This window comes from Corella eumyota, chromosome 7 (genome assembly GCF_963082875.1).
Source record: "Corella eumyota chromosome 7, kaCorEumy4.1, whole genome shotgun sequence".
NCBI classification, from domain to species: domain Eukaryota; kingdom Metazoa; phylum Chordata; class Ascidiacea; order Phlebobranchia; family Corellidae; genus Corella; species Corella eumyota.
This window is the reverse complement of record NC_137496.1, coordinates 12,114,043-12,141,971: the sequence shown is the minus strand read 5'-3', so window position 1 is coordinate 12,141,971 and position 27,929 is coordinate 12,114,043. Positions and strand designations below refer to the sequence as shown.

At 35.6% G+C, this 27,929-nt stretch overlaps 1 protein-coding gene and 2 pseudogenes across 2 annotated transcripts; all 3 read right to left on the bottom strand.

The window, feature by feature from the left end:
• Positions 1-36: 36 nt before the first annotated feature.
• On the bottom strand, positions 37-9,775 carry LOC145759044 (dynein axonemal heavy chain 8-like; annotated as a pseudogene). Its single transcript, XR_014286507.1, has 32 exons — positions 9,688-9,775; positions 9,462-9,552; positions 8,985-9,133; positions 8,714-8,905; positions 8,450-8,566; positions 8,089-8,293; positions 7,751-7,962; positions 7,443-7,593; positions 6,866-7,258; positions 6,498-6,665; positions 6,097-6,315; positions 5,859-6,035; positions 5,673-5,791; positions 5,410-5,547; positions 5,156-5,249; positions 4,901-5,083; positions 4,656-4,802; positions 4,370-4,534; positions 4,062-4,299; positions 3,867-4,006; positions 3,648-3,779; positions 3,416-3,587; positions 3,220-3,359; positions 2,986-3,150; positions 2,589-2,783; positions 2,377-2,527; positions 2,197-2,315; positions 1,895-2,125; positions 1,615-1,746; positions 1,424-1,552; positions 1,141-1,279; positions 37-861 (listed from the first exon to the last, which is right to left on the bottom strand). The product of XR_014286507.1 is annotated as a dynein axonemal heavy chain 8-like (transcript).
• Positions 9,776-12,090: 2,315 nt separating this feature from the next.
• On the bottom strand, positions 12,091-18,162 carry LOC145759046 (uncharacterized). Its single transcript, XM_082572777.1, has 14 exons — positions 15,511-18,162; positions 15,228-15,308; positions 15,000-15,051; positions 14,678-14,823; positions 14,471-14,596; positions 14,263-14,360; positions 13,997-14,179; positions 13,708-13,934; positions 13,516-13,601; positions 13,323-13,383; positions 13,138-13,235; positions 12,934-12,991; positions 12,392-12,466; positions 12,091-12,286 (listed from the first exon to the last, which is right to left on the bottom strand). Exons 1-14 carry the CDS (start codon positions 17,884-17,886, stop codon positions 12,171-12,173), a joined length of 3,783 nt encoding a protein of 1,260 aa, XP_082428903.1. The 5' UTR covers positions 17,887-18,162; the 3' UTR covers positions 12,091-12,170.
• Positions 18,163-18,208: 46 nt separating this feature from the next.
• LOC145759043 (dynein axonemal heavy chain 8-like) lies at positions 18,209-27,929 on the bottom strand (annotated as a pseudogene).

The following is a 27,929-nucleotide window of genomic DNA, read 5'->3' as shown; positions in this document are numbered from 1 at the left end:
CGTCGTTGTCAGGTTGTATTTATTGTTCTCAACCAAAAAGTAAACAAGTTAAATGTAGCGTATCAAGCGCAGGGCAAGAAAAACACAGGGTTAATAAAATAGAAGTTTACTATAGCGATTTCACATGGCAAGAAAAAAGGCAGGGTAAGAAAATTAACGTTAAAAATGTTATTTATAATTTTGCAGCCATAGATGTTTTTATTTTCTTAATTTTATAAATTGTATTATCCTCAATGACCTAAGATTCAGACGAACCTAAATTGAACAATGTTTTAAAATATCTAATTTTATTAATTACTGAAAACTGCAAACCACTCATCAAATACACAAGTAATAACGACTTCACTTAATATCAAAATAAAACAAACTTAAAATAAAAACACTTCTACTGGCACACATGTTCACACACATTCACACAGTTGTGTCAACCATGGCACACACAAATATAACCACATACACACACTACTAAAACTACAAAATTTATTCAATTTAAACACAACTACAATGCAACACAATTTCGCCAAAAGGTGGCAACACTTTGACACATTCTGACACCGTTGACACACTTCTACTTGGTGTCGCAAAGGATAGCGACCCCCCTGAGCGTCCAATGTTCAGGGGGTTGAGTGGTCCTCAACAAGAGAGGGAACACATACGTCAGATCGGTTCTTCTCGGCTTCTTGTAGACCGGGCACGAGAACAAATTTGTTTTCACCGGGTTGCTCGTGCTCGTGTTGATCGCGTATACGTGAACCACTGGCATCGATGTGAAGAGGACTTTAGGAGGAGGTTCCACCAACTTCACGTTCCTCCGATCCCATCCCGCTCCATCCAGGAACAATCCGTACACGTACACTCCACCTGTGACGTCATAATTACGTCATTAAGTAACCAATATATAGTTAGAAAATAATTGTCTGACCTTTGTTATAACGTCAGAAATTCCTAAAAAAAAAATTGCTAAACTAACTAATATGACGTCACTAATGTAATAAATAAATATGACGTCATTAAAGTAATAGATAAATATGAAGCCACTAATTTAATAGATAAATATGACGTCATTAAAGTAATAGATAAATATGACGTTACTAATGTAATAGTTAAATATGATGTCACCAAAGTAATCTATGACGTCACCTATATCTGCTGGAGGAGGGCCAGTGATGTCTTCCTTCATCATCTTTGTGACTTCATTATAGAGAATAACGCCATCCAGCGCCCAACCTTTCGCTGTGTGAGCACGCGTCACTTCCTGTCTCATCGCCGTCAAGAAACCCTACGTCATAATCGTTGTTCAAGGTTACGTCATCAAAAAAATTGCTGAGTCAGTGGCGTCAAAGTCATATATGACCAGTATGTTATCGAATAAATGACGTCATCAATGTAGATGACGTCATTAAAGTAGATGACGTCACAATACCTGCGGATTGAAGAATCCGGTCATCCAGAACTGGTTGGGTCGACCATCAAAGATCCAGGAGAAGAATTGAGCGTGGCGTTCCAGTAATTCAGTGAACCAGAAACCCAAGGTCGAACACTCCCAGGAGATCTACGAAAAATAATCACCATCAAATATTTGGACCAAGCATAAATTAAAATAAGGTAGTTTACCTTCTGCCACGCTTTAGGGATCCTGGCATCAAACATTTGATCCAAAGCATCCCTCAAGTTTTCACTCATGATGATCGTCCCGTCGATCGCAAGTTTCAGGTCAGTCAAGGTCGTTCGTACGATCGTTATCACCTGCAACAAGTTTCAATGTTTATCCTCAATCAACTTTAACAAGCAGACGTTCACCCCTTAATTAGCCCCAAGGTTTTGGGTTCGATTACACACATCGACAAAGTCTTAGAACTCTAAAAAAAGGAATATAAAAAATAACAACACCAACCTTTTGCATCCGATCCAGTTCCTGTCGGAGGAAGATGTTCATCGGCTGGATGGCTCCCATCTTCTGCAACCTCCCTCGAACCTCATGAGGAAGGAAGTTGGCGGGAAGTTTCTCCAACATCTCGTCAGCCATGCGGAACACCACGCTCTCTCTTGTCTCTCCAGCGCCACCTGATGACTCCTTAGGTTGGATGCTCACAATCGTAGAAAGCGCCAAGTTCGAGAAATTTGTCTGAAACATTTCAAGTTAAAATATTGAATGTAAAATTACTACGTTATACTGACGTCACGCTGATGACGTACCTGGTAAGTGATGTCAGCATTCGGATGAAGTCCCATCACTTCGGGAGTGTCCACTAGAGGGAGATGATCGATGTAATCTCGGAATTCTTGAATTGTTTTTCCTTTCGGGACATTGTAACCTAAATTTAAAATTTATAAGTTAAGACTAAATCACCACTACGTCAGTATGACGTAACGAACCTTTATAGAAGCAGAACTTGTCGGTGAAGATATGATCCCCAAACCAGACCTTGCAGTAAGTGTTGAGTAAATGTTTGTCCAGGTCGTCAGTCACCCTTCCACCAAACTGGATCTCTCCAAGCATGTAACGAACTGTGTTCCACGACACTCCCTTTAACATAACAACACGTCATATATTACGTCACCACATGACGTCATTATAAGATAAATACCTTCTTGATGTCGAGGTCATCGAGATGGTTTTGTACGAATTGAACACTGGTGGTGAAGTCGGCCTGGTTGTACTCGTACGGGATGTTCCAACCTAGAGGTCCGAACTTGCGACGTTCCTGGACGGTGGTGTAGAGGAATGCCACGTTGTACAACATTGGCTTCCACTGTGGCATGTTCGAGATATCAAGAAACTCCTGTAACCAAACAAATAGAGAATTAATAACTAGATTAATAAAAGTTAAAATTTAGATTTACCGGCAGCGTTGTGTAGTGGTCAGAATACTCCCTACACTACATAAGGTCCTGACTGAGTTCGATCCTCAGTGATATCATGCTGTAGCGCCTTGAAGTTGGGCGCTATAAACAGTATGAACTAATGCTGAGTCAGCACCTTACCTGAGTCATGGCAGCATATGTCCTCTTCAACCCAGCTTTAACTCCCTGAGGAGGCTCGTTGGTGTACTTGATGCTGGATTGGAGCAAGTTGATGGGGAACTTAGGATGAACTTCGGCTGTGATCCAAGTCCTGTATTGATCGTTGATGCTCTCGTTTGTTTGCAGCTAAATTAACACAATTAAGTTATTATAACGCTGTCTGTCATACGTCACACAATAATGACGTCATAATACCTGTTCAAGTAGTTCCTCCATGTAGGGAATACCAAGATGGCAGTTTTGTAACAACAACCAACCTCCATCTTGGAAACTCTGGGTCAACAACCTTCGTGCATGAACTTCTTGACCTTGGCCCATCGATAAAGCTCGCACAGCTGTCAATCAATATAATTAGATTGTATTTGATTGATGTATATATTATCTTACTTACGTATTCCCTTTCCTCTGCCCAGTCTCTCAATGTTATCGGTCGGATCAGATCCCATGGTAAGGAAGCAAACCATGGGGGAAGCTTTGTCTGATTCTACCAACAGCATCTCATAATCCAACAACACAGCTTCAGTATATTTCAAGCCCATAGTTGAGGCGATGAAGTGGCGAGCCTGTTAAGCACAAAACATTTTACATGGAAGCCAATATTTCAATTCTTAACCAATACCAACCTGAGCAGTAACACGGTCAGGACACCAGGCTCTGATGAGGAGCAACTTCCGGAACGTGTCCAAGGAGGAGCTGTAACCTTCTGGGATCGTGGCTTCTTCAGGAGCCTCGTCATCGAACCAAGCCTTCCATCCCTGTATGATGTCATAATTAAAGCAATAAGTAGTGATGATTTAGAACTGAGGTATTGAATTCAATGAACTGATGTGTTCTAAACTCACCTTGTCATTTCGACTGATCTGGTTGATAATTTGTGAAAATTGTGGGAGTTTGCTGAGTTGGACCAAGTTGAGCCAAGTCATATCCAGAATCCACTTCTTAGGTTTGGGTTCAACCGCGTTCAACTCCAGTGAGGCTCCACCTAGTGAGCAATACCGATTATTTAAAGCATGATGATGTTAATACTTTGATCTTACCTTTAATAAAGCATTGGAACTCGACGTATGAGATTTGATTAAGGTTGAGAGCCACCTTTAAAGTGAGCAACAAGACATACAGAAACTTGTGTTCTTCATACAAGCCCCTGGTCGTGTATTTAAACACATCAAATGTCAGGTAATCAATGATGTTCATGATTCGCTTGCTCGGAATAGGGGATTTCCCCGATCGTGCCAACGCCAAGTCAAACAATTGAAGAAATTGCCTCAAAGATGTCTGTAAATTTGATGTCAAAACGTTAATAAAAAAAACATTTGTCACTTTGTGTAATTATGACATCACATACCTGGTACATGACGTTGACCAAACTCATCTCAACAATGAGGAAGTAGAGTATAGAGCCTCTGGTGGCCACTGGTCTAAACTCCTCCCGAGCCGTGTTGATCTTGATCTCAGTGTCCGCTGCAATTGTCAGTTTGTCTGACACTTCCTCTGCTGTCGTTTTGGTGATCTGGAAAGATTGTTCACATTAAGTAAAACATAACGGCAACATAACTTCATAATTTTACCAATGACGTCATCACTGATGACATCATTCCTCATGACATCATCGCTGAGAACATTACACTTACCTTGAGCACTTGGATGAGAGATTCATCTTCGACAAGCGATCCCTCGGTTGAAGTCAGTCTGAAGAGAAGATTGTCCTCCAACTCCTTCATCTTCCTTTTATTGGCTGTCACCTCCTCCATAAGAGCTACTCGCTCCGACTCTAATTCCTACAACAAAGATTAAAATAAATGTTCTATTACTTATATTTTAAATCTTACCTCAAACTTATATCATTACACAATATTGTAAGACATGTGAAAATAACCTGTTTTTCAGTAAGAATGACTCTTCCAAGTAGTTGATCCTCCAATCCTTTCATGGTTACAGTAAAGTCGATAATCGAGGTCCTTGCATATATCTCTGGCGTGTAAACAGGGTTGGCCAGCTTGGTTGTGATGTAAAGTTTAAATCCCTTCATTACATCGACTTCTTTGTCTCCTACTTTCACCTATAACATATTAAGTTGAACATTAATTACATGTTATATATTCACAATGTAGCCAGATAACCCAATATTTACCTTAAAAGTTGACCCAGACTTAATAAAGTTTTGCTCGAGAACGTTGTCCAGAGCTGGGTCCAATTCTTCGCCAACATCTTCTATAAGGAGGGGTCTAAATAGCAAATTTGCACTTATAACTTTTAGTTTAAATAAAATAATAAAAAAGGAGAGTTCAGCTTAAAACATAGGAGTGAAGTTTTTACTGGTTTTATACAATGTAGAATAAAGACCTAAATACAAAACTGTTTAAAAGAACAAACGTAAAGTTGAACCTTCCAAGTGAAAGAGCATCTTCAAGATGGGTTCTGAAATATTTGTGATTCAAAGTCGTAATTTGAAGCTCATTTGATTTCTCCTTGTTTCGAATCCAGATCTTTCCTTGGCCTTGTGGATCAATCAACAGAGGATATCTAAAGTAAATAAAAATAGTTTACAAAACTAAATTTCAAACCTATGAAAACGACATCATTTAAATCACATTTAATATAATTTGAACAAATTGATAAACAAGATGAAGTTTCCAATGTTTACTGACCTTGTTGCCCTGGTTACAATGATCCCGTTCTGCACAGAAAGATCATCGTTGGGTAAACCTTGCAAGTTCCAATCCCCAATCGTGGCATTATCAACCAGCATACTAATCAGGTTGATGTCCTGAATGTATTACAATTTTGTTTAAAGTAAATAAACAAGAGTAGGTTACAACTTCTACAACACTCACATCAGAGTAAGGAATCTTATTTGTTGACATCTCTTTCTTCCAGGCAGTCTGAAGGAGGTTCCTGAAGTCCTGATTAAAAGGTCCAGAGTAAGAGAGAAACCCAGTTGCTAGAAGGACATCCCCAATCAACCTTGTGATCTGTGCCTGGAATGTCTTCCCTGCCGCCGTCCAACGAACCTATAAGGGCATAATGGAGTTGCATTGTGATGTTATAATACAAATAACAACAATGTCTTACCTTCTCACCACCTAGACCCTCAATAAGAGCGCTTGCATTCACCATCTTTCTCTTACAAGCCTCTGCATCGTCAATGAGTTCTTGTTTGTGTGAGATTGCTTTATCATATTGAGCTTGTACTTCTTGTAACTCTGCCTCCTTCTCATCCAATGTCGCCTGGGCCTCGTTTAAATCTGTCATTGCTGTTTGTAATCTTGCTTCTTGAACCACGAGGTTAGCCTGCAAGTAACAGTAGTTGTTTGTTTTATAATCATAATTAAAAACATTAATAACTGATTAGGTTAAGCAGAAAGTAAAAAAATAAAAATCGCTATTGTTAACCAATTTAAAAGTTTACAATTGAATTTTTACTTATTTTAAGTGTGTTTTTAGTCATCAAATAGTCCCAATAATAATCGTACCTTCAGAGGCAAAACCTCTTTGTTAATCCCATAAAAGAAGGACATAGCTTGAGTCCACGAGCAAAGTCCGGCAACGTTTCCACAAACTTTCTTCGCCGAATCAAAGTTGTAATCGTCCATGTCCAAATATGGAGCTAACAGCTCTACCATTTCTTCTGTGATGGAGTCCTGTGATGTCATAAAGGTTTTAAATGATATAACACTTAAAAATCGATTTTTAATAAATGAACAAGTCAAATAAGTAGTCATTAAACTCTAAATCTATAAGTGGTATTAAAATTAAGTTCATCAGGTTTAATATAATGAAGAATGAATAAAGGGATGTATTGACCTTATCAAAGTTCTACAATAAAGTATTTAAAGTAAACCTTGGAGAAGTTAAGTAGGGAGCCCAGGAAACCAGAGTTGTTCATCATCTTTAGCGCTTCAGCCCACGAAGGTTTCACACACGGTCGATCTGGATCTTGTTCCGTTGGGTTCACTCTCTTCTGGAATAATATCAGCACACAATCCATGATCCTCATGATCAAATGAGGAGGTTTTCCAAGTTTACGAACAGTCGCAATATCAGCCGGTTTGATGGTTTGTAATGCAGACTCTGCTGCCTCTAGTGCCGGTCTAGCTGCTTCAAGTTTTGCCTCAGCAGCTGTTTTGTCAACGGCGATTGTATCGACGATATGTTGAGCTTTGTCCTTGACCTTTTGAACCTCGGCTTTAACCTTCTCGGCAGCTGATGCCTTCGAGGTCACAATTTTCAACACCTAAAAACATAATAAAGCAAATATAAATTGGTTTTATCCTAATTAAAAACAGTTTTTAACAATTATTAGGTTAGATTTGAAAAGTTAAATCGATAAAATATATTCAATATGCAACCCCTTTTCATTTACAATTAGTTCTTGAAGCTTTTAAACACAAATCTATGTCAATACAACAACAAAAAACCTGATCAGCCTCCTTGGAAGCCACAGCGAGATACTTTTCCTTAACTTCCAACTCTTTGGAAAGCTCGTTGACCGACTTCTCCGCCTCCACCAACTCCAGTAATCCAGTCTTCATCCTGGATGCTAGGACAGAGATCTCATCCAGTTTTGTCCTAATTAAAAAAAATGTTGTCAGTTGTTTTATAGATTTATTACCCTTCATTATAGTTTTAAAAAGACAGGTGATTAAAAAATGATTTTAAATTATTTTAATTTAAACAAGTTCCACACAACTAAGAGCCAATACACTTTTTCATCATTTCTACCAACCTGTAGATAGTTTTGTAGCCAGAAAGAAAGGAGAGATAAGACTTTGGAGTGACGTGACACGCTCTCCTGTATCTATCAAAGTATTCAACACATTTCTCAGGTGTTGTCCTCACATTCAATCTTGAAACTTGAAAGAAAATATTGAGCAACTTGTATAAGAGCATCACGAGGCCATCTTAGAAACCAATCCATTGTACAACCAGAAATAAGAGCTGCACAGGGTAATATTAGCATTTAAATAAAAGTATTATCGTTAGCAACCTACAACAAAAAGTTCGTGAGTGTACACCTAAAATTAAAAGAATATACTAATGAGCAATTATGACATCATAACTCACCAGGAAATTTGAGAGCACGATTCTGGAACTTTTCCCCGACTGGAGAGAAACAGAGAACAACGTGTAAGTTGGATCGAACTCGAGACAAGAAATATTCGTACAAGTTCTCGTTAGTTGGAGGCCTCCTGGGGTATTCTTCCTTCATCACAGAGATTAGCTCTTGAGTGATTTCATCGATTTCATCTCTTGCAAACAAGTTGGAAACCTGTGGTGTTCATTAATATTTTAAGACCAAATTAGTAACAAATTTAAGGATTTTAATTACAAAACAAACAAGTTAATTTGAAGCGGAGGTAACAATAAAAATATCATGTTTTTATTATCATAGTTCAAATCACAAAAACATAATAAAGACACCAACCTCTCCTGAAGCAAGGACGTTGTTCATATACTCCAGGAAACCTTCATCCTTGATTTCATTATCAGTGAAAATGAAAGTAACTCCTTTGCCTTCCTTGCCAGCTATTCGGTACAGGATCTAATGCAAACATAAGTGTTAAACAGAACATAATAAGAGCATTACCATACCCTTAGTTACAACACAGAAACAAATGTATCAAGCACCACAAATTTCTAATAAAGATTATAACCTAACACAACTTTTAAGATTTTGAAAATGTTTTACCTTTAGATCTTCTATGAGATTTCCCACATTGTAAGTCCTTGTTAGAGTAATTTGGAAACACTTGTAGCCAGCAATATAAGTAGCCAATCGGGTGAGAGATTGCTTTCCCGATCCTCCAACGCCGACCAATAAACAGTTGCCACGTGGTGTGCGAATAATTCGAGATATTTTCACCAAGTGGACCAAAGCATCCTAAAGATAATTTTATCATAAAAGCCCATTGTTTCAACTACATTTACATTCTTATGACATCACAAACAAACACAAATACCTTAAAGAAGACAAGGTCCATTTTTGATCCTCGGATGGTCTCGTTATATTGTTCCTCGTACATCTTTAACTTCTCCTCCAGTTGATCAAATGACTCGATCGGTTCATAAATTTTTGGGGCTTCTAACTCCGCATCATCTCACTCCTCACCTGTTTTATATTAATAGTAGTGTGTCGCCTTTATAATATTGCTATGATGTCATAATAATATCACTGTCATGCCATTATGTGATTATTGTTATTCCATTTATTGTAATACCGTTATCAGTAAGAGATCAAAATGTGACCGAAAATTACTGCAGAGACTTACTAAATGTTGTAAGATAGATGTAGTAATAAGGAAAAGGAAGCTTGTTGTATTTAGAAAGTTTAAATTAAAGCAATACCATAAGTAAACGAGTTGTATTAAAAATAATCACATAAGCATTAGCTAAAATAAATAAACATCTCAATAGATAAAAATGTTATAAACACTCACCTGTAGGCTCTGGGGCTTCACGTAGAAAGTCAACAAAGTAAGGTTCGGCTGGGAGTTTGCTTTCCATCTCCGACAAATTGTCTTTAACATTCTGTGTGTAAATAATATTATGTTACATTAAGTTTATACCACAGTTAATAAACCATATTTAAATGTATCTTGTAAATTAACTTTGATTTTAAATACAAACAATGTATTGCTTGGTTTTAGTCCAATGTAAACCAACCTTGTCCAAAGCAACTCCAAACCAATCTTTATCAGGTTGATTGGTGAATCTATCAGCAATAACTCGATGACATTCATGTTTCCACAAACACAAAGTTTTTAAGTTTTTATGATTTTCCACAAAGTTTTAATGATTTAAAAAAGCTAAAAATAGAAATTTTCTGTCATGCTTTAAACAGACTGATTTCGTTTGCCGCAAATTAAAAATTTTCCACCAATTATATTTGATTACGTTGTAATTTATAAACCAAAGAAGCTGTAATTTATAAACCAAATAATTAAATTTTTCATTTTACCATAGTTTACACTTACCTACTGTTTTTGGCCTGTTAGGTACACCATTGTTTTGGTTTAAATAAGCTCCATTTGGGTTTACATTTTCATTAAGATGACTGTTAACATTGCTAGCATGGTTTAACTGTGGGTTGTAGTTCTGGTTGGCGTTAATGTTAGGGTTAGCATTCATGTTTACATGGTCTTGTACCATGTTAGCTGCTGGTTGGTTGTTTAGGTTTTGATAGTTTACATTTCCTTGGTTTTGAGCATTAGGAGCTCGATTTTGAACAACATTAGGAGCTTGCTTTTGAACAATATGGGGTTCAGGGTTTCGGTGGTTTTGTGCGGGTTGAACATTAGGTTTGTTTCTTAAATCTTGTACCGCAAAGTTTGGGTTTACTGCCTGTTAGAAATAATTTAAACTTTTTAACACAATAATAATGCTGTTTATTAAACTATTACTAAAGTTAGAAAACAAGTATGGCCATCAAGTCGACAATGTTTATAGCAAGACAGACCCTGATACATATGTTTTTTTATATATATTTATCCTCGATGTGGGATGGTCAAATGCGCGACCTAAACATAGAGTAACATCAGTTACTCCGACCCAGTCTCAAGTTGACTTTAGTAGTTTAGAATATTACAGATTATAATTGCCCGATATTAAGCTGCTGATTAGGTATTGATTCAGCGGAGTTCATAGTGTTTATAGTGCCTTACTCGAGGGTGCTTCAGCATGATAGCAGTGGGGATTGAACTCACAATAAATGATTGACCAAAAGTTAAAATACTTACTATTGGTTGTTGGGGAGCCAAATCATTTCCTTGCTGCTGAGCTCCAAAACAAATCGGAATTATTAAAATTAAACTAATTCTTAAATACATTGTCGCACTCCTGTTAAAAATAAGTTTTAATTCAAGATTGTTTTACTTATTGTCAGTTGATTTTTTTTAGAAGTAACTTTCCTTGTTTAGTTTAAAGTTTGGAATAATATTGTCCAACAAAGTTTATCAAATTACTGATTAGTTTTAAGCAATAAGCACCGACAAAGAATTGCTGAATTAGTTCAATAACTTTACACTGACAATTAAACCTAAACTCAAATTTTATTTAATTGAAAAAATTAAACCACGCTGATTACTGCACATTATCTTGCAATTGACTTTTTTATTTATCTTTATCCTCGATGTGCATGAGATCACTGGAGATTGAACTCAGGACCTAATGTGACGTATAAAGTGATCTGACAACTACACGACACTACTTTAAATTGAATCCTAAAACTGACAAAAATGCACAGTTTTTGTTTAATTTTAACACATTAAGGCCCAACTAATTAAACTATAATCTTTATTTAAAGTTAATCAACCAACAGATTGACAAAACCTATTCCTAAAAATGTTTCAACAGTTCAAAGTAAAATAAATAACTACTACAAAACTGACTTCAAACAACCATTTGCTTACAACTTCAATTAAACCCCTTTAAAGTTGATCAAAAAGTTGTCAAACTGCTTTGACAAAAATAAAACGAAATATTTTAGAAACGCGTTCACTTAAAACATAAACAAATCATGAGGAATAACTACGTCACAATGCTTACTTGGCTTTTATGGATGAGTAAACACAATCTTACGTCACTAAACCTTTTATCCTCATCTTGATAACAAAAATAATTCACCAATTTTTACATTAAAAATCAAGAATGAAATATACAACCACCATAAACATTAATGTGGTAGTTAAAAACTGACTAAAATATTATTTATGAATCATTTAACACATCGCACACAGCCTGTTTAGAAAGATGCCGCTGGTACATTTAGACTTGTTTTATCTATTTACAAAACAAATTGTTATCCTTATGTTTGGCGGTTCCAAAGCGAGACTAAACATAAACGTAAAAAGTGAATCTTTGCATACTATTGTTTATCTGCAGGTGCAAGCACTGTTAGTGAGCAATTAGTTAGTAATCGCAATAAGGTTTAAACTGTAGGGAATAGAAACCACAACTCCATGTTGTAAAGCCAACTTTGCTCTACCATACCGCCAATATTGTCAAATGATTTTTTATATATCTTACAGTTTTTTGGACAAAGTTTAATTGTGTATTTTTTATGGAATTTTATTATATAAAAAAGTGCATAAAGGCAAAGTGCTTGATAACACAACTTTCAAATTTAACTTTATATACAAAAATGTTTTTTATTCTAATAGTTTTTTAACTTCGCTGGTGTTGGAGCCTTCAAGAATACTCAATTCTTGAACTTTGTCGGTCAACATTTTACATTTGTCAAACTTGCTGCCTTTAAAATCATGAGCTACAACAAAAAAAACTTAATAAGCAATTTTGTATTTTTTTACAGACATTTAATGAATCTTACATTTACATAAAATAAAAATTACATAAAAATATTTAAACCCACCATTAGCTGTTGATCCATAAGTAGGATTGTCCCCAAAATTATAATAATTATTCTGAATAATTTGATTGGGATCCTCTAAACAACCAATATAAATAAAGTAAATTAATTAGTATACATATAAATATTGTACAAATATGTTTTAATTACTTTTATAAAATTCAATTTATTTAGTGGCTTAAGTAGAATCTGTTTTTCATTTTTTTTTTGTTTAAATCTTTATTCTCGATGTGGGAAAGTCGACCAACTTAAACATAAAGTAACAACAGTTACTCCGACCCAGTCTCGAGTTGCCTGTGGCAGTATGAAATATTATAGATTATCATTGCCCCATAATTAAGCTGCTGATTAAGTGTTGGCTCAGCAGGAGTTCATATCGTTTATAGCACCTTACTCAAGGGCGCTACAGCATGAAATCAGTGGGGATTGAACCCACGACTTCATGTGTGGTGTAGCAAGTGTTCTTACCACTACACCACACGGCCGGTAAAGCACAAGCATCTTTTAAAACAAAAATAAGGAGATGGTTTAAACACAAAACTGACCTTTGACAGGTTTATGAATATAAGAATGTTCAGTCGAAGTAGATGGAAGATTTTCATCCTAAATATTAAGATATTATCTTTAAAATCCATGAAAATATATATTTAATTAGCAAGCATGTATTTGCATCTGTACACAGCCCAATTTTCATAAGCAGATTCTTTAGAGAACAGTTTTAAACTTTAAAAGTTTATTTTTAAATTTACTTTGACTTTCACATCGCTGATCTGTTCCTTAGAACCTCGAGCTTGAGCTTCTGTTCCAGGCTCAGTTTTTTGTGGTTGGACTCCATCAGATGTTGAAGCTTAAAACAGTATATTTATATTCTCAAGGGACTACTTGATTGAAAAAACTTACTTAAAAAACACAAAACTTTAAACACAAAACATACCTTGAGGAGATTTATGAGAGGTTTGAGGGGATCCATCGGAAGTAGATGGAAAACTTTCAACCTAAACATTAAAAACTTTGCATTAAAGTGTCAAAACTTGTTTTTGCACCTATAAAAACAATTAGTCTTCCATTATGAGATACACTTAAGTACAGTTTTATATAAAAATAATTTTTTTTAAATAAACTAATACTTCCACAGGGCTGGTCCATTTATCGAAACCCTGAGTTTCTTTTTTAGGCTCAGAATTCGAGTTTTCTGGCTGGTTAAATTTTAGAGCTGAAAAGGAAAATTCATTTCATTGGCTGTGCAACAAACAAATATTAACAAAAATATTATTTTTAGAAAATTCATTTGTGATCTTTATGCAAAGTGGGATACCAACCTGGTCGATTTGGGATTTGAGGAAATTCAAAGTCGCCTTTTTTAACTTTTTGAGTTGTCAGATTTGTGGCCGAATAAGTAAATATTTCACCCGATGGATTTTTATTTTCAAATCCTGGTTTCGGCTTTGCTTTGATTACATCAAATTGACAGTCTGTACTTTCATAGATTTTCGAGAAAGATTTATAATCTTCATAAGAAATTTCAAACAACACTTCGTCCTTTTGTCTAAATACAAAGATGCAGAATTCAAATTTTTGTCAAGTTTTAAATTTTGTTAAAAGGTTTACCTTACTGGGACATGTACAAAAAAAACAAGATTTCCATTTGATGTCATCACTTTTTCTCTGTTCATAACAAACAAACTTAAATTCAATTTTGGTGGTTCATGGTAACATTCAAATATTTGTTTTTTTTCTGGATTTCTGAAATACTGACTCAATCCATTGATCCAAGATTTTAGGACCTGGTGCCTTAAACATTAAAAATTACAAGTTAACACAAAAAAATGTATAACAAATATAGTTTTGTTAAATAACATATTTTTAATAGTTACCAAGATAAATGGTCAACTTGAAACTGAATTGACCGAGAATCTCCTAAAATAACTTCGGCAAGATTTTCCCAACCTAGTCCATCTTTACTTACTTGAGGCTAAAATAATAAACATGATAATAAAGAAATAGTTACAACTAGTATATTGGAAAATTACTCAAGTACATATGTTATTATAAATATTGAAAACACCCAAATAAATAAATTACCGTAACAACACAGGTTCCAGTTGTTGAGTAAAATGGGGTGGAAAGAGACAGAGTAACTGGGACCTTAAACTTTAATCCATGAGGCAAGCATGCAAATTCTGGAGTCAACAAATATTTTGCATTTTCCTAAACAAATGTCATGGTATTTAAACAAACAAACAATAATAAACTCAATATAAAAATAAATATATTTTGTAAAAGCGATACCTTGGTGGGGGGAACAACATCATTACAATAAACAACATGCACAGTAATTTGAACATCCTCATTAAGTGCACCTTCAGGAATATCAATGTAACATCCTGATACTTCAACTCTGCCTCCTTTTACACCAATCACCTTGCTTGCAGTGTCTTTATAACAATATTATATACAATTTGATTGATGTAATAAAAAAAATGGGTTGGAATAATTTGAGTTAAAAACAGAATTAACAAAAAATGCGTTAAAAAAGAAATTAACTACATCTTTGCAAGGTCAAGTCATTTTTTTATATCTAAAAACTAAAGTTAATATTGACCAAACCAACCCAAATTATTCTTTGCTTCATCTTCCAGTTCTTCGCATGGTAATTCTTCTTCCTTTAACAAAACAAAAAATTTAATACCAAGGTTTAGTGATCAAATTAGTTTACAAAGTTTTTTATGTTATTACTTAAGCATATTTTTGCGTAAAAGTTTTTGCATGTCGTTATCTAGTAAAAGTTTAACCTACACAAAAAATCAAATTAAATTGTCTTAAAAAACATTTTACTTACACTCGCATATCCACTATCTAAATCTGAATCATGGAAATGAGTCCTTGTATGAGATAAAAATACGTTGTCATATATTTTGATCTAGGAATAAAATATAAAGTTATTAAAATGTTGCTTAATGCAGATTCAATAAAAAGCAAGGGTAAATGTCAAGGTAGATATCAAAAAGGATTACTGACAAAATATATTTTACTAAGGGTTATACAAATCAATAAAATGGTAAACATCAAGACACTTCAAGGTAGCTTCCTTAAATAACAACATTTAATGTTATTAAACTTACATCTAGTTTATCTTCGAATACGTTTTGAGCAACTCCTATTTCACTCTTTTGTGATTCAGTTGTTTTTAGCTTTTTCCCCTCATTTGGAACAACTACATGGCGATTCTGTTCTTTAATTTCACTAGATTGTTGATATATTTCGTTAGCTAGTTTACCATACTTTAAGGCTTCATCTAGTTTACCCAAAGCTTTGTAGCATAAGTGTAAACCAAGATAAATATAATGTTGTGATAATGTTGGCTTAACCGTTAGTGTGTTGAGTAGAGTTTGTGCTTTGTTGAATTGTAATATTGCTTGTTCATATTTACCAAGACTCCAATAGCATAATCCCATACCTCGATAAATACTTGACATTTCATCTAGCGATTCTACAAGGGAGTTTTTATCGATTTTTAAATGTTGTAAAAAAGTTAAAAGTGCAACTTTTGGTTTGTTAAGTTCAAGTTGTAATTGGGCACATTTATCAAGTATTACAAGCTGTAATCTGATATCCTGGTTTGGTATTGGGAATCGTTGGAGAAATGGTAGGGATATTGTTTCTATTTGTGCATATTCCTTTAAATAATACAGACATTCTATTGTTAATTGAAAACAATTAAGATATATCTTATGTCCAGGTTGAAGATGAGGTCTTATTTGTTCAAGCAACTCTAGTGCAACTTTAAACTTCTCTTCACCAACATAAGCTTTACAAACATAATATTTAATTTCAAGCCCATGGTTGTCATTTTTTAACCAGTTTAAAGATTTTCTTTTCTCCCATTCTGATATAATTTGTTTGTTTTGACGTAAAATTTGTAAACTGCACCAATATTCTAAACTTAAAATTTGATGATCTGAAATGTGGATTTTACTCAAAAACTTATTTTCTGCTTGTTTTACTTGAATTTGTGCTGGTAAGTTTAGTAAAATTTCAAAATATCGAACAAGACTTGCTGCTCCAACAGTTGTAATTAAATTTTGAGCTGGGTTAAAGTCATTTAAACCTTGAAAAGTTTTCCCTTTATTAATATAATCATCTTGACCTAGTTTTTTTCCATATATTTTTAGTCTAGCTTCACAAGCAACAGACAGAGCATACTTAAGATGATGGAAAGTCCTTAAATCAATTATTTCTAGTTTTTCTAACTCATTTATTGCTTCAAATCCAGTGGTAAGAAATTTGTGATAATCACAAATAAGTGTTAAAAATATTAGTAAAGTTCTATACAGAGCTTGTTTTATCTTAAACTCTTGATTGTTCATGCTCAATGCACCATTTTTTGACATAAAATCTATTTTATTTAACTCTTGAACTAAAACTGATTTGATTTCGAAACTATCTTTCATTTGAAGTTTTTGTTTGACCAGATCACAATATTGCTTGTGAATTTCTTCATCTCCATAAACAAAACATGTTCGTTTCAACACATCAGCTAAGTGAAAACCATTCTTTAAATCCACATCAGAGTCAAGATACTTGATCATTTCACTAACAGGTTGAATTAGTTCTGTTAACCATGGCTTGTTTGTGGTACCGTCTTGTCTTCCTAGTGGAAACTTGCAAGCATGTGGCATCATTCCATCAAAAGAAATTCCTCGTTTTGTAAAATTGTCAAAAAACCAGTCACCATTTTTAATATTGTAATAATCATTTAAAGATGGAATTGCAACACATGGAATAATAGTTTCTCCTAAATTTATGAGAACACAATGAAAAATAACAGAAAACCATCTAAAATATTCCAGACTGTTGTTATCCAATTTCTTGTTGTCATCCAGCAAAATAATGTGCTCAAAATCAGAGTAAGGAGTTATTTCCTTTCGTGCAAGAGACCCCATTCCAGCTATGGCAAATTTACATGGAGATTTTCCCATGATTTTGACACACTTTTCAGCTATAAATTGCATGATAGAAGTGTATTGATTGGCTATATCATCTTGTATAGCACAAACTGTTTGTATTTTAGCACATTCTAGTTGTTTTAATTTTGCTTCTGATATTTCAAATGGAATATGTTCTAACTGTGACAATTTATTTTCAGTATTTTCTCTCAGTTTTTTAACTTTTTCAGCAACTTTTGCAGAAAGGTTTCTTAAACTTGTCAAAGGTTGATCTGCTTTTGATATTTTAAGCAAATGTGAGCAAAGATTATCCAGATCATTCTTAATTATTTCAACATTTGAAGGATTTCTTACTATAGCTGAATTTAAAAGTGCACAACTTCTGATCAAGCTCAATTTATCAGGACTTTTCTTCTTATAAAGCAACCCCATTTTGTGGAGAATTTTTGCTGATTCTTGTGGTTTATTTTCCTTCCACCTTCCATCTTGTGTTTCTACACAAAGTTTTTTTAACTCAGCAGCAAGTTTGTTTTCCTTTTCTTTAAACTTCATTGCATAAAATATTCACTTTTGGCATACGAATTGATTAACTTAAATATTTTTAAAATTTAAAGATATCTGAATTATAAAAATCTCCCTTCTTCCAATATTAAGAAACTTAACTTAAACTTTTCACAAATACAATAAACTCTGGTAGCAAATATTGCTGTCGAGAGTCACAAGATCTATTGTGTACTGAACAAACAAGTTAGTAATTTACAGGGACAACCCTAATACATTATAGTATGTGATATTAAATTCTGTAAATTTAATAAAGAATTAGCACACAGAACGTCTTAATAATGTTGAAGTAAAGGAAACCAAATCATCTGACTACGATTTCCAATTTTATTGCTTATTATTATTAGGCCTAATTAATACAAGTTAAAAAAACTATTTTTGTTGCTTATTTATCACAACTATGTGCATTCTAGAAGTTTCTAACATAGCGTCAAATGTATTATACTAAGTAATTCAACCCTTTCAAACATTTGTGAATAACATCGTGTTGTCAGGTTGTACTTATCGTTCTCAACCAAAAAGTAAACAAGTTAAATGTAGCGTATCAAGCGCAGGGCAAGAAAAACACAGGGTTAATAAAATAGAAGTCTACTATAGCGATCTCACATGCACATGGCAAGAAAAAAGACGGGGTAAGAAAATTAACGTTAAAAATGTTATTTATAATTTACAGCCATAGATGTTTTTATTTTCTTAATTTTATAAATTATATTATCCTCAACGACCTAAGATTCAGACAAACCTGAATTGAACAATGTTTTAAAATATATAATTTTATTAACTACTGAAAACAGCAAACCACTCATCAAATACACAAGTAATAACGACTTCACTTAATATCTAAATAAAAACTTCAAATAAGAACACTTCTACTGGCACACATATTCACACACATTCACACAACCATGACACACACAAATATAACCACACACACACTACTAAAACTACAAAATTTATTCAATTTAAACACAACTACAAGGCAACACAATTTTGCCAAAAGGTGGTAACACTTTGACACATTCTGACACCGTTAACACACTTCTACTTGGTGTCGCAGAGGATAGCGACCCCCCTGAGCGTCCAATGTTCAGGGGGTTGAGTGGTCCTCAACAAGAGAGGGAACACATACGTCAGATCGGTTCTTCTCGGCTTCTTGTAGACCGGACACGAGAACAAATTTGTTTTAACCGGGTTGCTCGTGCTAGTGTTGATCGCGTATACGTGAACCACTGGCATCGATGTGAAGAGGACTTTAGGAGGAGGTTCCACCAACTTCACGTTTCTTCGATCCCATCCCGCTCCATCCAGGAACAATCCGTACACGTACACTCCACCTGTGACGTCATAATTACGTCATTAAGTAACCAATATATAGTTAGAAAATAATTGTCTGACCTTAGTTATAACGTCAGAAATTTCTAAAATAAAAATTGCTAAACTAACTAATATATATCACTAATGTAATAGATAAATATGATGTTATCAAAGTAATCCATGACGTCACCTATATCTGCTGGAGGAGGGCCAGTGATGTCTTCCTTCATCATCTTTGTGACCTCATTATAGAGAATAACGCCATCCAGCGCCCAACCTTTCGCTGTGTGAGCACGCGTCACTTCCTGTCTCATCGCCGTCAAGAAACCCTACGTCATAATTGTTGTTCAAGGTTACGTCATCAAAAAAATTGCTGAGTCAGTGGCGTTAAAGCCATATGTGACCAGTATGTTATCGAATAAATGTCGTCATCAATGTAGATGACGTCACAATACCTGCGGATTGAAGAAGCCGGTCATCCAGAACTGGTTGGGTCGACCATCAAAGATCCAGGAGAAGAATTGAGCGTGGCGTTCCAGTAATTCAGTGAACCAGAAACCCAAGGTCGAACACTCCCAGGAGATCTACGAGAAATAATCATCATCAAATATTTGGACCAAAAATAAATTAAAATAAGGGAGTTTACCTTCTGCCACGCTTTAGGGATCCTGGCATCAAACATTTGATCCAAAGCATCCCTCAAGTTTTCACTCATGATGATCGTCCCGTCAATCGCAAGTTTCAGGTCAGTCAAGGTCGTTCGTACGATCGTTATCACCTGCAACAAGTTTCAACGTTTATCCTCAATCAACTTTAACAAGCAGACGTTCACCCCTTAATTAGCCCCAAGGTCACACCAACCTTCTGCATCCGATCCAGTTCCTGTCGGAGGAAGATGTTCATCGGCTGGATGGCTCCCATCTTCTGCAACCTTCCTCGGACCTCATGAGGAAGGAAGTTGGCGGGAAGTTTCTCCAACATCTCGTCAGCCTGGCGGAACACCACGCTCTCTCTTGTCTCTCCAGCGCCACCTGACGACTCCTTTGGTTGGATGCTCACAATCGTAGCAAGCGCCAAGTTCGAGAAATTTGTCTAAAACATTTCAAGTTAAATATTTGTTTGTAATTCTAAAATGTTACTGACGTCACGCTGATGACGTACCTGGTAAGTGATGTCAGCATTCGGATGAAGTCCCATCACTTCAGGAGTGTCCACTAGAGGGAGATGATCGATGTAATCTCGGAATTCTTGAATTGTTTTTCCTTTCGGCACATTGTAACCTGAATTTCAAATTTAAAAGTTAAAACTAAATCACCACTACGTCAGTATGACGTCACGAACCTTTATAGAAGCAGAACTTGTCGGTAAAGATATGATCCCCAAACCAGACCTTGCAGTAAGTGTTGAGTAAATGTTTGTCCAAGTCGTCAGTCACCCTTCCACCAAACTGAATCTCTCCAAGCATGTAACGAACTGTGTTCCACGACACTCCCTTTAACATAACAACACGTCATATATTACGTCACGACATGACGTCATTATAAGATAAATACCTTCTTGATGTCGAGGTCATCGAGGTGGTTTTGTACGAATTGAACACTGGTGGTGAAGTCGGCCTGGTTGTACTCGTACGGGATGTTCCAACCTAGAGGTCCGAACTTGCGACGTTCCTGGACGGTGGTGTAGAGGAATGCTACGTTGTACAACATTGGCTTCCACTGTGGCATGTTCGAGATATCAAGAAATTCCTGTAACCAATCAAATAGAGAGTTAATAATTAGATTAAAAAAGTTAAAATTTAGATTTACCGGCAGCGTGGTGTAGTGGTCAGAATACTCCCTACACTACATAAGGTCCTGAGTTCGATCCTCAGTGATATCATGCTGTAGCGCCTTAGAGTTGGGCGCTATAAACAGTATGAACTCATGCCGAGTCAGCACCTTACCTGAGTCATGGCAGCATATGTCCTCTTCAACCCAGCTTTAACTCCCTGAGGAGGCTCGTTGGTGTACTTGATGCTAGATTGGAGCAAGTTGATGGGGAACTTGGGATGAACTTCGGCTGTGATCCAAGTTCTGTATTGATCGTTGATGCTCTCGTTTGTTTGCAGCTAAATTAACACAATTAAGTTATTATAACGCTGTCTGTCATACGTCACACAATAATGACGTCATAATACCTGTTCAAGTAGTTCCTCCATGAAGGAATACCAAGATGGCAGTTTTGTAACAACAACCAACCTCCATCTTGGAAACTCTGAGTCAACAACCTTCGTGCATGAACTTCTTGACCTTGGCCCATCGATAAAGCTCGCACAGCTGTCAATCAATATAATTAGATTGTATTTGATTGATGAATATAATATCTTACTTACGTATTCCCTTTCCTCTGCCCAGTCTCTCAATGTTATCGGTCGGATCAGATCCCATGGTAAGGAAGCAAACCATGGGGGAAGCTTTGTCTGATTCTACCAACAGCATCTCATAATCCAACAACACAGCTTCAGTGTATTTCAAGCCCATGGTTGAGGCGATGAAGTGGCGAGCCTGTTAAGCACAAAACATTTTACATGGAAGCCAATATTTCAATTCTTAACCAATACCAACCTGAGCAGTAACACGGTCAGGACACCAGGCTCTGATGAGGAGCAACTTCCGGAACGTGTCCAAGGAGGAGCTGTAACCTTCAGGGATCGTGGCTTCTTCAGGAGCCTCGTCATCGAACCAAGCCTTCCATCCCTGTATGATGTCATAATTAAAGCAATAAGTAATGACGATTTAGAACTGAGGTATTGAATTCAATGAACTGATGTGTTCTAAACTCACCTTGTCATTTCGACTGATCTGGTTGATAATTTGTGAAAATTGTGGGAGTTTGCTGAGTTGGACCAAGTTGAGCCAAGTCATATCCAGAATCCACTTCTTAGGTTTGGCTTCAACCGCGTTTAACTCCAGTGAGGCTCCACCTAGTGAGCAATATCGATTATTTAAAGCATTATGATGTTAATACTTTGATCTTACCTTTAATAAAGCATTGGAACTCGACATATGAGATCTGATTAAGGTTGAGAGCCACCTTTAAAGTGAGCAACAAGACATACAGAAACTTGTGTTCTTCATACAAGCCCCTGGTCGTGTATTTAAACACATCAAATGTCAGGTAATCAATGATGTTCATGATTCGCTTGCTCGGAATAGGGGATTTCCCCGATCGTGCCAACGCCAAGTCAAACAATTGAAGAAATTGCCTCAAAGATGTCTGTAAATGTGATGTCAAAACGTTAATAAAAAAAAAACATTTGTTACTCTGTGTAATTATGACATCACATACCTGGTACATGACGTTGACCAAACTCATCTCAACAATGAGGAAGTAGAGTATAGAGCCTCTAGTGGCCACCGGTCTAAACTCCTCCCGAGCCGTGTTGATCTTGATCTCAGTGTCCGCTGCAATCGTCAGTTTGTCTGACACTTCCTCTGCTGTCGTTTTGGTGATCTGAAAAGATTGGTCAAATTAAGTAAAACATAAAGGCAACATAACTTCATAATTTTACCAATGACGTCATTCCTCATGACATCATCGCTGAGAGCATTACACTTACCTTGAGCACTTGGATGAGAGATTCATCTTCGACGAGCGATCCCTCGGTTGAAGTCAGTCTAAAAAGAAGATTGTCCTCCAACTCCTTCATCTTCCTTTTATTGGCTGTCACCTCTTCCATAAGAGCTACTCGCTCCGACTCCAATTCCTAAACAAAGATTGAAATAAATGTTCTATTACTTATATTTTAAATCTTACCTCAAATTTATATTATTACACAATATTGTAAGACATGTGAAAATAACCTGTTTCTCAGTAAGAATGACTCTTCCAAGTAGTTGATCCTCCAATCCTTTCATGGTTACAGTGAAGTCGATAATCGAGGTTCTTGCATATATCTCTGGCGTGTAAACAGGGTTGGCCAGCTTGGTTGTGATGTAAAGTTTAAATCCCTTCATTACATCGACTTCTTTGTCTCCTACTTTCACCTATAACATATTAAGTTGAACATTAATTACATGTTATATATTCACAATGTAGCCAGATAACCCAATATTTACCTTAAAAGTTGATCCAGACTTAATAAAGTTTTGCTCGAGAACGTTGTCCAGAGCTGGGTCCAATTCTTCGCCAACATCTTCTATAAGGAGGGGTCTAAATAGCAAATTTGCACTTATAACTTTTAGTTTAAATAAAATAATAAAAAAAGAGAGTTCAGCATAAAACATAGGAGTGAAGTTTTTATTGGTTTTATACAATGCAGAGTAAAGACCCAAATACAAAACTATTTAAAACAACAAACGTAAAGTTAAACCTTCCAAGTGAAAGAGCATCTTCAAGATGGGTTCTGAAATATTTGTGATTTAAAGTCGTAATTTGAAGCTCATTTGATTTCTCCTTGTTTCGAATCCAGATCTTTCCTTGACCTTGTGGATCAATTAACAGAGGATATCTAAAGTAAATAAAAATAGTTTACAAAACTAAATTTCAAACCTATGAAAACGACATCATTTAAATCACATTTAATATAATTTGAACAAATTGATAAACAAGATGAAGTTTCCAATGTTTACTGACCTTGTTGCCCTGGTTACAATGATCCCGTTCTGCACAGAAAGATCATCGTTGGGTAAACCTTGCAAGTTCCAATCTCCAATCGTGGCATTATCAACCAGCATACTAATCAGGTTGATGTCCTGAATGTATTAAAATTTTGTTTAAAGTAAATAAACAGGAGTAGGTTACAACTTCTACAACACTCACATCAGAGTAAGGAATCTTATTTGTTGACATCTCCTTCTTCCAGGCAGTCTGAAGGAGGTTCCTGAAGTCCTGATTAAAAGGTCCAGAGTAAGAGAGAAACCCAGTTGCTAGAAGGACATCCCCAATCAACCTTGTGATCTGTGCCTGGAATGTCTTCCCTGCCGCCGTCCAACGAACCTATAAGACCATAATGGAGTTGCATTGTGATGTTATAATACAAATAACAACAATGTCTTACCTTCTCACCACCTAGACCCTCAATAAGAGCGCTTGCATTCACCATCTTTCTCTTACAAGCCTCTGCATCGTCAATGAGTTCTTGTTTGTGTGAGATTGCTTTATCATATTGAGCTTGTACTTCTTGTAACTCTGCCTCCTTCTCATCCAATGTCGCCTGGGCCTCGTTTAAATCTGTCATTGCTGTTTGTAATCTTGCTTCTTGAACCACGAGGTTAGCCTGCAAGTAACAGTAGTTGTTTGTTTTATAATCATAATTAAAAACATTAATAACTGATTAGGTTAAGCAGAAAGTAAAAAAATAAAAATCGCTATTGTTAACCAATTTAAAAGTTTACAATTGAATTTTTACTTATTTTAAGTGTGTTTTTAGTCATCAAATAGTCCCAATAATAATCGTACCTTCAGAGGCAAAACCTCTTTGTTAATCCCATAAAAGAAGGACATAGCTTGAGTCCACGAGCAAAGTCCGGCAACGTTTCCACAAACTTTCTTCGCCGAATCAAAGTTGTAATCGTCCATGTCCAAATATGGAGCTAACAGCTCTACCATTTCTTCTGTGATGGAGTCCTGTGATGTCATAAAGGTTTTAAATGATATAACACTTAAAAATCGATTTTTAATAAATGAACAAGTCAAATAAGTAGTCATTAAACTCTAAATCTATAAGTGGTATTAAAATTAAGTTCATCAGGTTTAATATAATGAAGAATGAATAAAGGGATGTATTGACCTTATCAAAGTTCTACAATAAAGTATTTAAAGTAAACCTTGGAGAAGTTAAGTAGGGAGCCCAGGAAACCAGAGTTGTTCATCATCTTTAGCGCTTCAGCCCACGAAGGTTTCACACACGGTCGATCTGGATCTTGTTCCGTTGGGTTCACTCTCTTCTGGAATAATATCAGCACACAATCCATGATCCTCATGATCAAATGAGGAGGTTTTCCAAGTTTACGAACAGTCGCAATATCAGCCGGTTTGATGGTTTGTAATGCAGACTCTGCTGCCTCTAGTGCCGGTCTAGCTGCTTCAAGTTTTGCCTCAGCAGCTGTTTTGTCAACGGCGATTGTATCGACGATATGTTGAGCTTTGTCCTTGACCTTTTGAACCTCGGCTTTAACCTTCTCGGCAGCTGATGCCTTCGAGGTCACAATTTTCAACACCTAAAAACATAATAAAGCAAATATAAATTGGTTTTATCCTAATTAAAAACAGTTTTTAACAATTATTAGGTTAGATTTGAAAAGTTAAATCGATAAAATATATTCAATATGCAACCCCTTTTCATTTACAATTAGTTCTTGAAGCTTTTAAACACAAATCTATGTCAATACAACAACAAAAAACCTGATCAGCCTCCTTGGAAGCCACAGCGAGATACTTTTCCTTAACTTCCAACTCTTTGGAAAGCTCGTTGACCGACTTCTCCGCCTCCACCAACTCCAGTAATCCAGTCTTCATCCTGGATGCTAGGACAGAGATCTCATCCAGTTTTGTCCTAATTAAAAAAAATGTTGTCAGTTGTTTTATAGATTTATTACCCTTCATTATAGTTTTAAAAAGACAGGTGATTAAAAAATGATTTTAAATTATTTTAATTTAAACAAGTTCCACACAACTAAGAGCCAATACACTTTTTCATCATTTCTACCAACCTGTAGATAGTTTTGTAGCCAGAAAGAAAGGAGAGATAAGACTTTGGAGTGACGTGACACGCTCTCCTGTATCTATCAAAGTATTCAACACATTTCTCAGGTGTTGTCCTCACATTCAATCTTGAAACTTGAAAGAAAATATTGAGCAACTTGTATAAGAGCATCACGAGGCCATCTTAGAAACCAATCCATTGTACAACCAGAAATAAGAGCTGCACAGGGTAATATTAGCATTTAAATAAAAGTATTATCGTTAGCAACCTACAACAAAAAGTTCGTGAGTGTACACCTAAAATTAAAAGAATATACTAATGAGCAATTATGACATCATAACTCACCAGGAAATTTGAGAGCACGATTCTGGAACTTTTCCCCGACTGGAGAGAAACAGAGAACAACGTGTAAGTTGGATCGAACTCGAGACAAGAAATATTCGTACAAGTTCTCGTTAGTTGGAGGCCTCCTGGGGTATTCTTCCTTCATCACAGAGATTAGCTCTTGAGTGATTTCATCGATTTCATCTCTTGCAAACAAGTTGGAAACCTGTGGTGTTCATTAATATTTTAAGACCAAATTAGTAACAAATTTAAGGATTTTAATTACAAAACAAACAAGTTAATTTGAAGCGGAGGTAACAATAAAAATATCATGTTTTTATTATCATAGTTCAAATCACAAAAACATAATAAAGACACCAACCTCTCCTGAAGCAAGGACGTTGTTCATATACTCCAGGAAACCTTCATCCTTGATTTCATTATCAGTGAAAATGAAAGTAACTCCTTTGCCTTCCTTGCCAGCTATTCGGTACAGGATCTAATGCAAACATAAGTGTTAAACAGAACATAATAAGAGCATTACCATACCCTTAGTTACAACACAGAAACAAATGTATCAAGCACCACAAATTTCTAATAAAGATTATAACCTAACACAACTTTTAAGATTTTGAAAATGTTTTACCTTTAGATCTTCTATGAGATTTCCCACATTGTAAGTCCTTGTTAGAGTAATTTGGAAACACTTGTAGCCAGCAATATAAGTAGCCAATCGGGTGAGAGATTGCTTTCCCGATCCTCCAACGCCGACCAATAAACAGTTGCCACGTGGTGTGCGAATAATTCGAGATATTTTCACCAAGTGGACCAAAGCATCCTAAAGATAATTTTATCATAAAAGCCCATTGTTTCAACTACATTTACATTCTTATGACATCACAAACAAACACAAATACCTTAAAGAAGACAAGGTCCATTTTTGATCCTCGGATGGTCTCGTTATATTGTTCCTCGTACATCTTTAACTTCTCCTCCAGTTGATCAAATGACTCGATCGGTTCATAAATTTTTGGGGCTTCTAACTCCGCATCATCTCACTCCTCACCTGTTTTATATTAATAGTAGTGTGTCGCCTTTATAATATTGCTATGATGTCATAATAATATCACTGTCATGCCATTATGTGATTATTGTTATTCCATTTATTGTAATACCGTTATCAGTAAGAGATCAAAATGTGACCGAAAATTACTGCAGAGACTTACTAAATGTTGTAAGATAGATGTAGTAATAAGGAAAAGGAAGCTTGTTGTATTTAGAAAGTTTAAATTAAAGCAATACCATAAGTAAACGAGTTGTATTAAAAATAATCACATAAGCATTAGCTAAAATAAATAAACATCTCAATAGATAAAAATGTTATAAACACTCACCTGTAGGCTCTGGGGCTTCACGTAGAAAGTCAACAAAGTAAGGTTCGGCTGGGAGTTTGCTTTCCATCTCCGACAAATTGTCTTTAACATTCTGTGTGTAAATAATATTATGTTACATTAAGTTTATACCACAGTTAATAAACCATATTTAAATGTATCTTGTAAATTAACTTTGATTTTAAATACAAACAATGTATTGCTTGGTTTTAGTCCAATGTAAACCAACCTTGTCCAAAGCAACTCCAAACCAATCTTTATCAGGTTGATTGGTGAATCTATCAGCAATAACTCGATGACATTCATGTTTCCACAAA

Bases quoted from the DNA above. Each gene is read 5' to 3' on its own strand.
- LOC145759046 (XM_082572777.1), bottom strand. From the start codon at position 17,886: ATGAAGTTTAAAGAAAAGGAAAACAAACTTGCTGCTGAGTTAAAAAAA. The intron at 15,309-15,510 runs GTAAGTTTAATA...TTTTATTCCTAG, and splicing joins TATTCGAAGATAAACTAGAT to ATCAAAATATATGACAACGT. The intron at 15,052-15,227 runs GTAAGTAAAATG...GTTTTGTTAAAG, and splicing joins TAGATAGTGGATATGCGAGT to GAAGAAGAATTACCATGCGA.